Source organism: Sapajus apella, unplaced genomic scaffold (genome assembly GCF_009761245.1).
Source record: "Sapajus apella isolate SASKATOON/1434 unplaced genomic scaffold, GSC_monkey_1.0 scaffold49, whole genome shotgun sequence".
In the NCBI taxonomy this organism is placed as follows: domain Eukaryota; kingdom Metazoa; phylum Chordata; class Mammalia; order Primates; family Cebidae; genus Sapajus; species Sapajus apella.
In genome coordinates, this window is record NW_022436989.1 from 10366043 (window position 1) to 10379611 (window position 13569).

The 13569-nt window shown below is 34.7% G+C and overlaps 1 protein-coding gene across 12 annotated transcripts in view; it reads right to left on the bottom strand.

Moving 5' to 3' along the window:
• Positions 1-13569, bottom strand: part of RYR2 (ryanodine receptor 2) — a 784407-nt gene that overhangs the window by 412501 nt on the left and 358337 nt on the right. For all 12 annotated transcript variants that reach the window (XM_032242431.1, XM_032242430.1, XM_032242419.1 and 9 more), the window contains one exon: positions 4536-4610. In XM_032242431.1, the coding sequence (XP_032098322.1) occupies positions 4536-4610 (75 nt within the window). The remainder of the gene's footprint in view (positions 1-4535; positions 4611-13569) is intronic.

The window sequence follows — 13569 nt, forward strand, 5'->3', positions numbered from 1 at the left end:
ATAGAGGGTTTCAATATAATCTTATTAATTACTAAACTTGGTTTTTTTACAGACTCATTAAAAACGTTTGTGTTCTACAAATTGAGAATACTTTTTGTCAAAGCTAGCAATCTTTTGGTAAATTATAAATCAATTTAATGTTGTTTTCTAACCTCGATTTTTTACTTGAGATATTAGCATAGAAAATTAGCAGTAGAATTATATTATAATAAGTTCATTTTCACATGAATTTGTTATAAAGGTAATTAATTTGGAAAGTCCTCCAACTAAATTAATAACCATGTACTAATAAACCCAGATAACACAGTATTGTCTTGAAATGAAATTAAAGTTTGTCTACCAATAATAGCACATTAAAACATTTCTATTTTGATAATAAATAAGCTTTTAAAAATCCTCCTTTTATAAAATTAGGGGCATTGTTTTCAAATACTATGAAAACCACAATTATTATTTTTTATTTTATTTTATTTTCTGTCGCCCAGGCTGGAGTGCAGTGATGTTATCTCAGCTCACTGCAAGCTGGATTCAAGTGATTCTCCTGCCCCAGTCTCCCAAGTAGCTGGGACTGCAGGATCATGTCACGACACCCAGTGAATTTTTTGTATTTTTAGTTGAGATGGGATTTCACCTTGTTAGCCAGAATGGTCTCGATCTCCTGACCTCGTGATCCACCCGCCTCAGCCTCCCAAAGTGGTGGGGTAACAGACATGAGGCACCATGCCCAGCCACAATTATTTTTAATATTTCTTTCCATTATTTGAAAAACAATGAAATATTTGGAAAATATGAGGTTTGGAAATAGGAAGTCACTTCCAAATAATAATTCATCTTAATCATGATAGAATACACCTTCATTTTCAAAATAGCTCAAAATGTTGACCAGATACATACTATTTACTAGGATATCTGGTAGGTGTTCTAGGCTTATTTCTATTCAATTGAACTCATATGTATCAGTGCCCCTTTCAAGGCATTAAGAGGATTCTGGTAGAAATGGAATGAATGTGGCCAGTTTTTGGCAAAAACACTGTGAAATCTAAGCATATCTGCTTTCCTTTCCAGCCACTCAAATTAGCCTGGTCTCACATGCCCAGATCCCCCTGCCCCCTCACCCAACTAAATAAGAGGACAAGCCCAAAAGTATCAAGAGGCAAGAAAATAATATGTAGTAAAAACTAAAATTAGCAACAGTAATGTGGCTTTATAAAGCAATTCCCTATGGTAACATCAAAAAACTTGTGCCCTACGTCTTGTCGATATTTATTCAAAATTATCTCAAAGGGAATTGGGGAATAGTAAGTAATTCTTTATGATATGTCACAATTTAATTTTGTTTATTTGTGACATAAAAAATAGAACTTGAACTATAGAGTAATTCATATTTTTCATTTCAATGCTTATTCCTATTACAGGAACTAACATACCTCTCACTTACAATATCCCTATAATTTTGCCTTGGGGTAAAATATAAGAGAGCATTTTCTATTAAATGTAACTCCCTACATTAAAATGATTTATTGAAAAGGCCATGATACTGAAAAACTTTTGACAACAATAGTTTTATTTGGAGGAGTATGCACTATAAAATATAAAACGAACGGACCACATCATCTACAACAAATAACTTGTTGTAGTTGGATCTCATTGGAGTAGAGAGAAGACTGGATATCCCAAATATGGAATATAAACATTGGTATGAGACAACATAGTTCTATCATAAACTAAAGCAGGATCTCCACTATAAATTCCTAAATATAAAGCAAAACTACTAATTATGAGGCCATTGCATATAAGAAGACATCTAAACTTCCCAGAATGGAAGGGATTTAATTCAAAAAAATAAAAAAGCCTAAACTGAATGTAGCTCAATTTGCATATTTGCCAAAGTTGTTTAAAGAGTCAGTGTCATCTGAAACACTTCTTGAAATAATTATATTTCTTACAAATGAATCTCCTACTTTCCTGCTGCTAGACAGGAGGGTGAAATTTAATCAAGGGTCACAGAGGAGAGCAAAATATCTCTCTTTTAGCTGCTAAATCCTTGAAAAACTACCTGTTCTGCCTTTTCTGTGGTGTTCCCCTCAGTGGCATCTGGACTCTGAGAAGCAATTAGCAACCCCTTTCCCCTGTGGCTGGCCATAAGATCATGTCCTTTCTATATGTCAATCACCCATAATCGAAGTCAAAATAAACTTCAGACTTCTATTTCAAAATACAAACTCAAGCGACAGTAGAGGGACAGAAACATGACTACTTAATGGAAGGTATGTAGAAGTTTGCAGAATAATCTAGATTTATCTAGTCACAGCTCATCAAAAATATTAATAACAACAAAAAGTCCTGTCAGGTTTTCAGAAGCTCTTGTGCTATTTTTTTAACCAAAAATAAGACAGATTTAGAGGCTCTACAAAAAGATATATATTTCTTTTAGCACTCAATTATGAAGTATAGGTATCTTTCTACATTTTGAAAACACACAATCCATTTTATAAGGGCCAAACAACCTCTCTAAACTGCACTTATACTATTTAATTACATATATAATTAGTCATTATTTATACAATTAATTTGTATAAACACTTCTTTAATCTTTCATTTTATAATACACAAAGTAAAAAATATGAGTAATAAACTTTTTTCCTCAAATTGTCTGAATAATTACAAAGCATATAAAAGCTATGAGTTTTTCCTTTGTTTGTCTTAGAAGTCTGTCTCTTCTTTTTCCATCTCATTATGATATGCATTTCCAATAAAAATTTTCTATTAAGTTTAGTATTCACCAAAAATTTTAATATTTAGGTAGATTTGATCAATTGTGCATTTATAGCAAAGAAATTTAATATTATCAGTTAGTTATTAATGACAATACAGAAAATCCTTTTAAAGTTATAGACTTACTAACATGAAAAATGTAAGAAATTAATTAATATGAATATTTTTGTTGCACAGGAGTAGGATGTAATGAAAAGGAAAAACTTAACAATATATATTTTTATTGTTAAAGAACCATTTTCAGTAAACCAAGGTGAGTATTAAATCACAGCATTACTTTCCATTATTTGGATATTTTGAAAAGGGTGACATAACATTTTATTTTAAAGTGTCACCATTTAAAATACACTAGAAGTTATATTCTAAACATCTAAACTGATAATGAAAGGATTTCTATGTCAACCTCCCAATGTTCAAGAATGTACAAAGTTTTTCAAAATCATTGTATGGGAAACATGAGCAAAAACAACTGAAGGCCACTAACTATTCTCGTCACCATCAGACAGGCAATAGTCTCAAAGTAAAAGGTCTATAAAGATAGTTATGTGAGAGTAAGACAGCCCTCATTCCCACCCATGGAATCTGTTATCCTAAACCAATGAACTCTTTAAGGCCCAATACAAATCAGTTATCACCCTAAATCAATAATGTCTTATTGATTGATCGAGACAGCATTTTGCTCTTGTTGCCCAGACAAAAGCGTAATGGCGTGATCTTGGTTCACTGCAACCTCCGCCTCCCGGGTTCAAGAGATTCTCCTGCCTCAGCCTCCCGAGTAGCTGGAATTACAGGCATCCACCACCATGCCCGGCTAATTTTTTGCATTTTTAGTAGAGACAAGGTTTCACCATGTTGGCCAGGCTGGTCTCAAACTCCTGACCTCAGATGATCTGCCTGCCTCGGCCTCCCAAAGTGCTGGGATTACAGGCGTGACCCACTGCGCCTGGCCCAATAATGCCTTTAAGGCCCAATACACTGGGAAACAAATACACTGAAAATTTATTGCTTTTAGGTAAAGGACTAAAGCGTCCAACTATTAAAAAAAAAATCTGACATTCTAATTCTACTTAAAATAGTCCAAAATGACACCTTTCTCATCATACTGTATTTATTTACAGGAACTAAAAGGAAATATTCAGTTTTTTTTAAGTAATCAGAAAAATATTTTATATATTTATGTACCATAAATATTAATATATAAAAACTTTCACTACTATAATGAATACACAGTGACTTTTATAACAATGCAGATTTGTTCTTGGCTATCAAATGATTTTTAAGTAAATATAGTGACTTCCAGTAATGACTCTGTCCTACTGCTCATGTTCAAGTTTTCTGTTTTAAATGTGCTTTTAGAGGGTTAAATGCATAGTCTGTCAGATTGGAAATGTGCGACAGGCTTGCAAAGAACTTGTTTTGTCTCCAAATCTTATAACTCTCTGTCCTAGCGCCCTTTCTGCCAAGGGATGCATGGTCTGGGATGAGATGATATTTAAAAAGTGAGCAAGGCTAAAGACAAAAACGCACTGTACAAAATTACTGCTTATTTCTCAGGTTTGCCAGCTGGTGAACTGAGGCTAAGGAACTAGAAAGGTAGGTGGAAGGAAAGAGACCAAAGAGAAACACTCCACCACTTCCTCAGTGTTTCCTTTGTTCGCTTGCTTGCTGTAGTTTTCAGCATGACCAGCTGACACAGAAGCACAACACTGAGCTATTTGATACACGTAGTGCATCGGGCTGTGTTTAGAAGTTCTACTTACGCAACTCTTAGCGTCTCTAGTCTCCAAAGGGAACGTGCATGAACAGACACAGCGCCACCTTCATAATGAACAGTTCTGTTTCAACAAACAAACAAAAGCCCAAATGTGAGTTAAACATGTTTCATTCTTTGGAATCTAATTTTTTGAAGCTAATTAGAAAAGAAAAACAAATGGCCTGTGAGTGAACAGTTAAATTTATACTTTTTGCCAGGAGACAATATAGCTGGAAATAAAAATAACCAAAATAACAGTAACAGTGATCAATCTAAGTTTTCCCTGAATAAACAACGATTTAAATATATTGTCTCTTGCCATTTTCTCCCTCTAATCTCATTCATTTTCTCTTTCTCTTTCTCTCTCTCTCTCTGTTTTTCCCCCTCCCACCCTCCCAGTGAACAGACAGTACCTTACTCATCTAACTTAGGTCCATGAAAGTACTCTGTGATAAGTTTAGGTATAGTTTAATGTATCATTATTTCAATATACACATATAAATATTTGCACATCCAAATTCTGTTTTAGATTAAAGCATTTTAAAGAAATGTAAGAACAATAATTCTTAATATTTTAACATAGCAATCTGCAATTTTTATCAAAATATAAATATCCAAAAAGTCACAAAAAGGAACTTCTTTGGATGCATATCACATGCACCCAAATTTCAAAACCCTCATAATAATAATGTGTTAATATGCCAAACATAATGCTAAGTAATTGCTATAATTATCCAAGTTAATGTCTGCACCAATGCCTTGGGATCCAAATTAATGTTTGCACCAGGGCAAAGCTGATGCACGTGCCCTGTTTCTTTCCTGTGTGTTCACTATCGTCCTCTCTATAGGGTCTGTCTTATGTAAACACATGAAAGCCTGTCGTGCCTCGAACACAGCAGTAACACCCTATCTACTCCTGTCAAGTTCCAGTGGACTCTAATCTTGCTTCCAGGCCCATTTCTCCAATGAAACAGATTTTGCTGAAGTCATCAAGTGACTGTCATGTTATCACATCCACTAGACTTACTTTTTAATACTGTAGAAAATCTAAGTTTTTCTAACACCATTCTCACCTGCCTTTCCTCCCACCTGTTTAGATATTCCTTCTCATTCTACCTTCATCGTGGCACATTTCAAACATGCACAAAGGTAAAGAGAATATTGAAATAAGTCCCCATACACCCAGCACATGACATCAACAATGATCAACACAGGGATAACCGCGTTTCACCTATAACCTCTACTTACCTCTCCACATGCAACTCTAAGAATAATTATTTGATATTATAAAATACCTAGTATAGTGTTTGAACTGCCCAAACTGACTCACAGATGTTTTTAATTTTCTCTTGTTGCCTTTTCAAATCAAGTTCCAAAACAAGACATACTTAACAGTTAGGGGCCCCAAGTTCGTCTTATTCTAGAATAGTCCCATTCCTCTCCTGTCTTTGCCTCTTGCCATGCATTTGAGGATAAGTAGTCTGTGCCATGTGTCCTGGAGGACTTTCTACATTCTAGATTTAGCCAACAGCCTTTCTATGGTGTTTTTTAACACGTACCTCTAAACTGGTAGCGAGATCTAGAAATCTAGAAGCTTGTCCAAGTTTGAATTTTGGGCAAGAACATTATGCAAACAGGTGTTTGTACTTCCCATTATAACACAACAGGGGGTATATAATTGTCTATTTCTTTAGATAAAAATTGACCAGTTGGTTTGGGATCACCCTAATCCATCCATTAGGACCTAAGAGATTTGGGTAGTAGGTTGGTGCAAAAGTTATTGTGGTTTTTGCCATAATAACCAATGTCCACAGCAGTGATTTTCAACTTTTGCTGCATAAAGTACTCACATGGAGAGTTTTTAAAAATCCTTATGTGCACCCTCACCAATGACATTAAACAGATCTGTAGTCAGGACTTTAAAAAGCTCTCTTGCTGGTTGCAATGGGAAGCCAAGCATTGGAAAGCATAGTCTAAGTAAGTTACTCCACCGTAGCACTATTGATGTTTAGGGCTGGGTGATTCTCTGTTGGGCTGTCCTGTGCATTGCAGGAGGTTTACAGCCCTGCCCTCTACCAACTATAAGCCAGCAGTAGTTTCCCACCAGCTGTGACAACCAAAAGAGGTCTCCAACATTGCCAGATGTCCCTTTGGGGACAAAATCATCCTCAGTGTAGAGCCACTGACATAGGTAAGTGGTTCTCAGTCTTCAGTGAGGTAGAATCCTCTCCCGTTGAGGGCTTGTTAAGACCCAGATTGCTTTCCTCACTTAACGTAACACCCTCTAGGCTCAACCATGTTGCCGAGAATGACAGAATGTCATTTAAAAATTACAACTAGATTGGAGATAAAAGTTCTGGTATTTGATAGCAACTATAGCATGACTGTGGTTAACAATTTATCATATATTTTCAAATGGCTAGAAGAGAGGATTTTGAATATTCTCAACATAAAGAAATTATAAATGTTTGAGTTGATAGACACAGCGATGCCTCATTTGATCATTCTATACTGCATGCATGTACTGAAATATCATATTGTACCCCATAATTATGTACAATTATTATGTGCTAATTAAAAATAAGAATGTTTTAAAAAGAGATTGCTGGCCCCATCCCGAGTTTCTGAGTGGCCAGGTCTTAGGGTGAGGCTGAAGAATCTGCATTTCTAACCAGTTCCCAGGTGATATTGAAAGTCCATATTTTGAGAACCACTTGGCTAGATTATTTCATTTTGGCAGTGGTACTTAATCTTGGTTTTATATTAGAATCACATTTTAAAAATCCAAAGCACAGATAACACTCAGACTTATTAAATAAGAATGAATGACAAACTATAGACATTGTGCACGTGTCTGCGTGTGTATACACACATATAGAAAGAAATACACTCACACACAGACACGGCTTTTTAAATACATCTGACCTTTAATAAAGGTCTTTTACTTGAAAACAAAGGAAACGTTAACAGATTTTTAAGACTTTTACTCATCATAGTTTCTGATGATAAACAAAAAAATGTAGCAACAAATACTGAAAAGACAACAAGAAATTAACAACTTGGAAAATGAGGAAACCCTTCTAAATTATTCATGGGTCAAAGAGGGAATCAGAACTATACCCTATCTAGAATATAATGAAGGCAAAAACACTTCTTAACAAATCTATGATTGACAGGTAAACTCTGAACACTTTTAGTCTGCAGTGCTTTAATTATTAAATAAAACACGTAAATAAAGAATTGCCTGAAGACACAAAATAGAGAACAAAATAAACCAACAGAAAATAGAAAGAGGAAGAAACTCATGGTAATGTACTGTTAAATAAGATGCAGAAGTGTAAATTACGTACATTTTCTGTGTAAGTTAACCCTAAAAATCTATCATATTATGTATATAAGCAAATATATATCTGTATGAGCGCAGAGAAAATTGTAAAATAACGAACATCAAACTATTAGTATTCATTACATTAGAGGAACAATTATATAAGGTATAGAGAAATTAAGCTCAAAAACTTTTAAAAAGGCCTCTAAGATACAAACAGCATGAATAATATGTCTTTGTAAAATTATATAGATTTATGCAATAAAGTGTATGTAGAATTATCATGCAAATATTTTACTTTGATAACTTTACCATTTGAATTTAAAAATGATCTTTCATAAAAATTTAATGGTATTTTAATTAAAATTCTAAAAGACAAATATAAAGTCAAAAGGAAAGTTGAATCCTCCTTCCTACCTGAAATATTTTTAACTTTATCTTGAAGGTCCTTGTGCCTTGAATTATTCCTCTTTATAGTTTTTTAAATGTTTCGTTGGCAGGTATAGAGAATCTGATGACTTCTTTTGACTATTTATTGCCAATCAGGGAATCTTTGCTATGATATTGTTCCCACATAAATATACGGCATGTGCAGAATGTCAATGGCTGTCTAACAAGTCTTCATGGGCTGTTTCAGACTGAAAATTGGCACCACAATATCAAGATCTAAATAAATAGGAACTTCAGTCCATCATAAAGGACATTAAGGGCATTCAAAGTTATTTAGAAATCAGCCCACCTAGAGGAATACACCTGCTCTATTAAGGGACTGTCCCTTTTCCCTGCAATGCATTTCAAGTATGAAATCAGAGTCTAGAAGGAAAGTTGTTCTAAAGACCAACCAGTTTACCAAATGGTATTACCAACTTGGAACTCATACAAATAAACGGTTATATTCAGAGCAAACGCCCTTTCCAACAGGAAGACTGAAAACAGATAAAGATTCTCTAAGAAATTAAACAGATTGATAGTGACAGCACCTTTTGAGCTAATCATAGCAAAAGAATTTAATGCAAATGGCAGCAATGATGCCAGAATTCCTGAAGGTCAATGCATATGAAAATATAATAGAGCTCACGTAGCTCTTTGTTAACTGAAGACTATTTTTGCCATGTACTAAAACAGTGTTACAGCTACTGAGAAAAGGAGCATGTGCAAAAGAACTGGATACAGTTATTATTTTGAAGAGAATTTTGTTAAAAAAAACTTTCATTTCACAAATCAGACAAAGTCAAAGTCACTGTAATTTCATTGAACAGGAATTTTAAAAATAGGCACATGTAGCAGTATAAGCTTGTTGAACAGCACTTTGAGAAATTCCAGACTTCAGGCTGTAAGTTATGCCTACATAACGCATTATTCCCCAGTATAATACATTTCATTAAGGAACTCATATTTCAGACCGATCACATAAAACTGCCTGGCGAGGCCCTTTAAGGTTATTCTAAGTACAAATCCTTCCCATTATACCATCATTTCCACTGCTCATAACTATTATTATCATATTGTCCACTGATATAAAAGTCATTAGCTATTTTTGCTTTTTTGGCTATAAAACACAATTTGAGTCTTATCTTAATTGTCAAACCAGTTGTTTCTCGGTAAAAAGCAGGCACTTTGACAGCTAGAATAGTTCATCTTCAGAATCGGAGGCCCCGAAAAGACTAGCATTAGCATATTAATAAAAGCACAAATCCTTACAAGTTCTTCATAGCTTGACAGTTGGGCATATATTTACAATAAAATTTTATAGGACGCACAATTCTAATTAGTGGACTTTAGTACAGAATCATAAAACACATTATTAATAAAAGATTGCACACCGTAAAGCAATACCGTAATCCACCCTGCAAGGAAACTGCTTCTTTTCATTGTGAGTGCTGCCAAAAGCTAGGTCAACAGATGACATCACAGTCACTCTCTTGCTTGTTCTTCAGGGCAACTAAAAGTTGATGAATCACTTTCACATTCGATTGTTACTAACATTCTGAAGATGTCGCTTCTTTGTGTGAACCTGTTCAAGTTGTTGACCTTCTCTCTGCCTCATTTCCTTCATATGTAAAATGGGAATAATTTTTACTGGATTACCGTGAAGAATGAATCAGTGAAATAACCTCCGTAGACCACTTGGAAGAGTCCTTGCCCAACAAATGTGAGCTCTGAGGGTGCAGATGGTGATGGTGATGATCAGGACCATGATTACGGTCATGATTTATAATCAATCCTTCCATATAGCGAGTAAGACTCAGTAATGTTTTGCCTGAATTGAATGGATTACTGCAAAATCAATAGTATTTCCTGCTTGTTGATACTCAAAGGCCCTACATTCTGAAATAGCTCAGGACAATGTAAGTAGAAAATGAAGCCTACCTATTAACAGCGACATCATAAATCAGTTGCTTCAGTGCTAACCTCCTCCTGCAGTTCAAAGGTTCTCAGCATTCCTTTTTTAAAATAATAAACACATTATTTTATACTGTTTCTGTGGGTCAGGAATATAGTGTATGTTAATTAGATGCTTCTTGCTTGGCGTCTGCCTTGGGGTCTTTTGTGAGGTTGCAGTCAAGATGTGAGCTAGGGCTGTAGTCACTGGAGGTCTGAACCAGAGTTTGGAGGCCCTATTTTCAAGATGGCTGTCACAGGGGCTTCAGTTCCTTACTATGTGATTTTCTCCACAGGTTTGCGTGAGCATTTTCACAAGATGGCATGGCCTTACTCCTCTCACCTACCCTGTCTGCCTGTCCCGTTATGCCCAGCATATTCTTCAGCAGTGGTTTTTGACCTTTATGGAGTCACATGGTCACTGAGATCTAATGAAAACTAGGGACCATCCCTCCAGGACAGCAAACAGATGCATTTACACATCGGCATTCCTTTTCAGGCATATCTGTATACTTTTTTTTTTTTTTTTTTTTTTTTTGAGACAGAATCTCAATCTGTCACCCAGGCTGGAGCACAATGGTGTAATCATGGTTCACTGCAACCTTTGCCTCCTGGGCTCAAGCAACCCTCCCATCTCAGCCTCCAGAGTAGCTGGGACTACAAGCATATGCCATCGCATCTGGCTGAGTTTTTTTTTATCATTTTATATAAAGACAGGGTTTCACAATGTTGCCTAGGTTGGTCTCGAACTCCTGGACTCAAGTGATCTGCCCAACTCAATCCCACAAACTGCTGGGATTATAAGCATGAGCCACTATGCCGGCCTCCATTTGCTTTTAGTCGTTCTCTACATCAAAATGATTCTGAATATATTTGCAGTCTTAAAATTCACACTCTAGTCAATATGTCTTTCCTGGGCATCTTCAGCAATATGCTTTGTTTTTTTATTGACAAAAGTTGTATATATTCATCATATATAACATGATATTTGAAATATGTATACATTGTGGAATAGCTAAATCAAGCTAATTAGCATACGTATCACCTCTCATACTTATTGTTTTTCTGAGGTGAGAACACTTAAAATCTACTCCCTTAACAATTTTCATGTATAGAATACATGGTTATGAACAGTCATCGCGTTGCATACTATCCCTCTTACATTTACTCCTCTTGTCTTACTGAAATTTTTTACTTTTTCACCAACATCTTTCCAACCTCTAGCTACTACCATTCTACTCTCTCCTTCCATGAATTCGAATTCCACACATAAGTAAGATCATGCAGTATTTTTCTTTCTGTGCCTGGCTTATTTCACTTATAATAATGTCTTCCAGGTTCATCCATGTTGTTGCAAATAACAGGATTGCCTTCTTTTTTAAGGCTGTATAATATTCTATTGTGTATACATTTCAATACTCTTGTAAAATGACACTATAAAAAAATTCAAGCTCTGAAAAGAATGCATACATTATATAGAATAAAAGAATACTTCTTTTCCTAACTACCTTCTCTCTTATTTAAATCATCCTCTGAAGTCACCTGGTCTGTCACGCTTCCTTTAGCTCCAGCACAGGGATTCACTGTCTCCAGAATGGTAGGACTTGACAGCCACCACTATGACATTCACTGTCACCCTGCAAAGGTGGCCTAAAACAGGAGTGGGCCTACTTTTTCTGTAAAGAGCCAGATAGTAAATATTTTAGGTTTTACAAGCCATATGGTCTCTGTCCCATTATTTAATTCTGTTTTTATCAAAAGCAAACACAGACAATATGTTTTTAAAAATAGAATGACTGATAACAATAAAACTTTACAAAAACAGGCAACTGGCTAGATTTGACCTACTGCCTTGATTGGCTAATCCTAGATCAAGAACATTCTACCCATATTATTGGTCATTTTAATCTCAGAGAAAGCTAGCTGGATAAAATCGAGGGTCTACAGTCTTTCATAAATTGGAAGAAAAGTCTTAGCTTATCTATCTTGAATCACATTCCTAAATCTGGAATTCCTATCTATGTTATGACAGATCTTTATTCCTTTTAAGAGAAATATAGACAAATTTACAGTGCTTCAGAGCACTTGGCTTATCCAAAAAAGCCACATGAAAGAAAAATTAGGGCATTCAATCTACTAGTTTCTTCAACATAAGAAAGCCCTGACCAGGTTAGTGCAGTAATGCTGAATAGCTTACATAGTCTATTATTATTACAGTATCACAGATACTTTAAGAGGGGCTCTAAGTGAGCTTTATTTTTCTCTTTTTTAAATTTACCATGACTTTAGAGCAATGGGGAAATGATACAGATCTTTTAAGAGTCCTATTTTCTGTATACATACACATCCTGGTTTCGTTTTTTGTCAAGAAAGAGGGTACAGTGTATAACAAATATTGAACACCAGAAGAGCTAAATAATAATAAATAATAAATAATAAATAATAATAAAAGACAATTCAATCAGTCCATCAAATTTTGATCACGAAGCCATTACATATGTTAAAAATAGAGAAGAATAGTTTACCAGACTCTGAATATTTCCTTGCCAATTCATATCATAATTACATGTTTCTGTAGAATATAATAGGGACGAAGAAAAATCCATATCAATGTGTTTTAGTTACTACAATGCCAGGAAGTAACAAAATACTACTTCATTTATCTAAACTCCACTGTCAATGAATATACCAAAGAATTTCTGTGATATATCATAGAATTTAATCTTCCCTTCAAAAATCAGCTTTTTGTTATCTAAACAGATTATAAACTTCATATTTATATGACATTTATATATTATATATAAATATATTATAAATGACATACATTATAAATGTTATAACGGGTATTTCTAGAAATCACTTCTTTATTCCAAAAGGGATGTGCTGCTTGAATACAAGTATGATAGCAAAAATGAATATTTTCTCCTTTTGTATACATAAGGTAATTAAGATATCACTGAACCATAGTATAGTCCCTCATCTCAACATGCTAAAGAAAAATATCATTGATCATATCAAGAGATGAAGAAAAAGTATTTGACAAAATCCAATGTCTGTTAATAATACAAATTCTCAGGCATTGAGGAATAGAGAGGAATTTCCTCAAGTTGACAATGAACAGCTAAAAAAATACCTACAACTAACACCATATGTAATGATGAGAAGGTTGTTGCTTCTATGTCAGGACCAAGTCAAGAATATTCTCTTTACCATTACTACTCAACGCTGTATTAGAAGTTCTCAATAATGCAACAAGGTAAGAAAAGGAAATTAAAGGTATACAGACTGAGAAGGAAGAAATAAAACGGTTTTTCTTCATAGATGACATGATTAT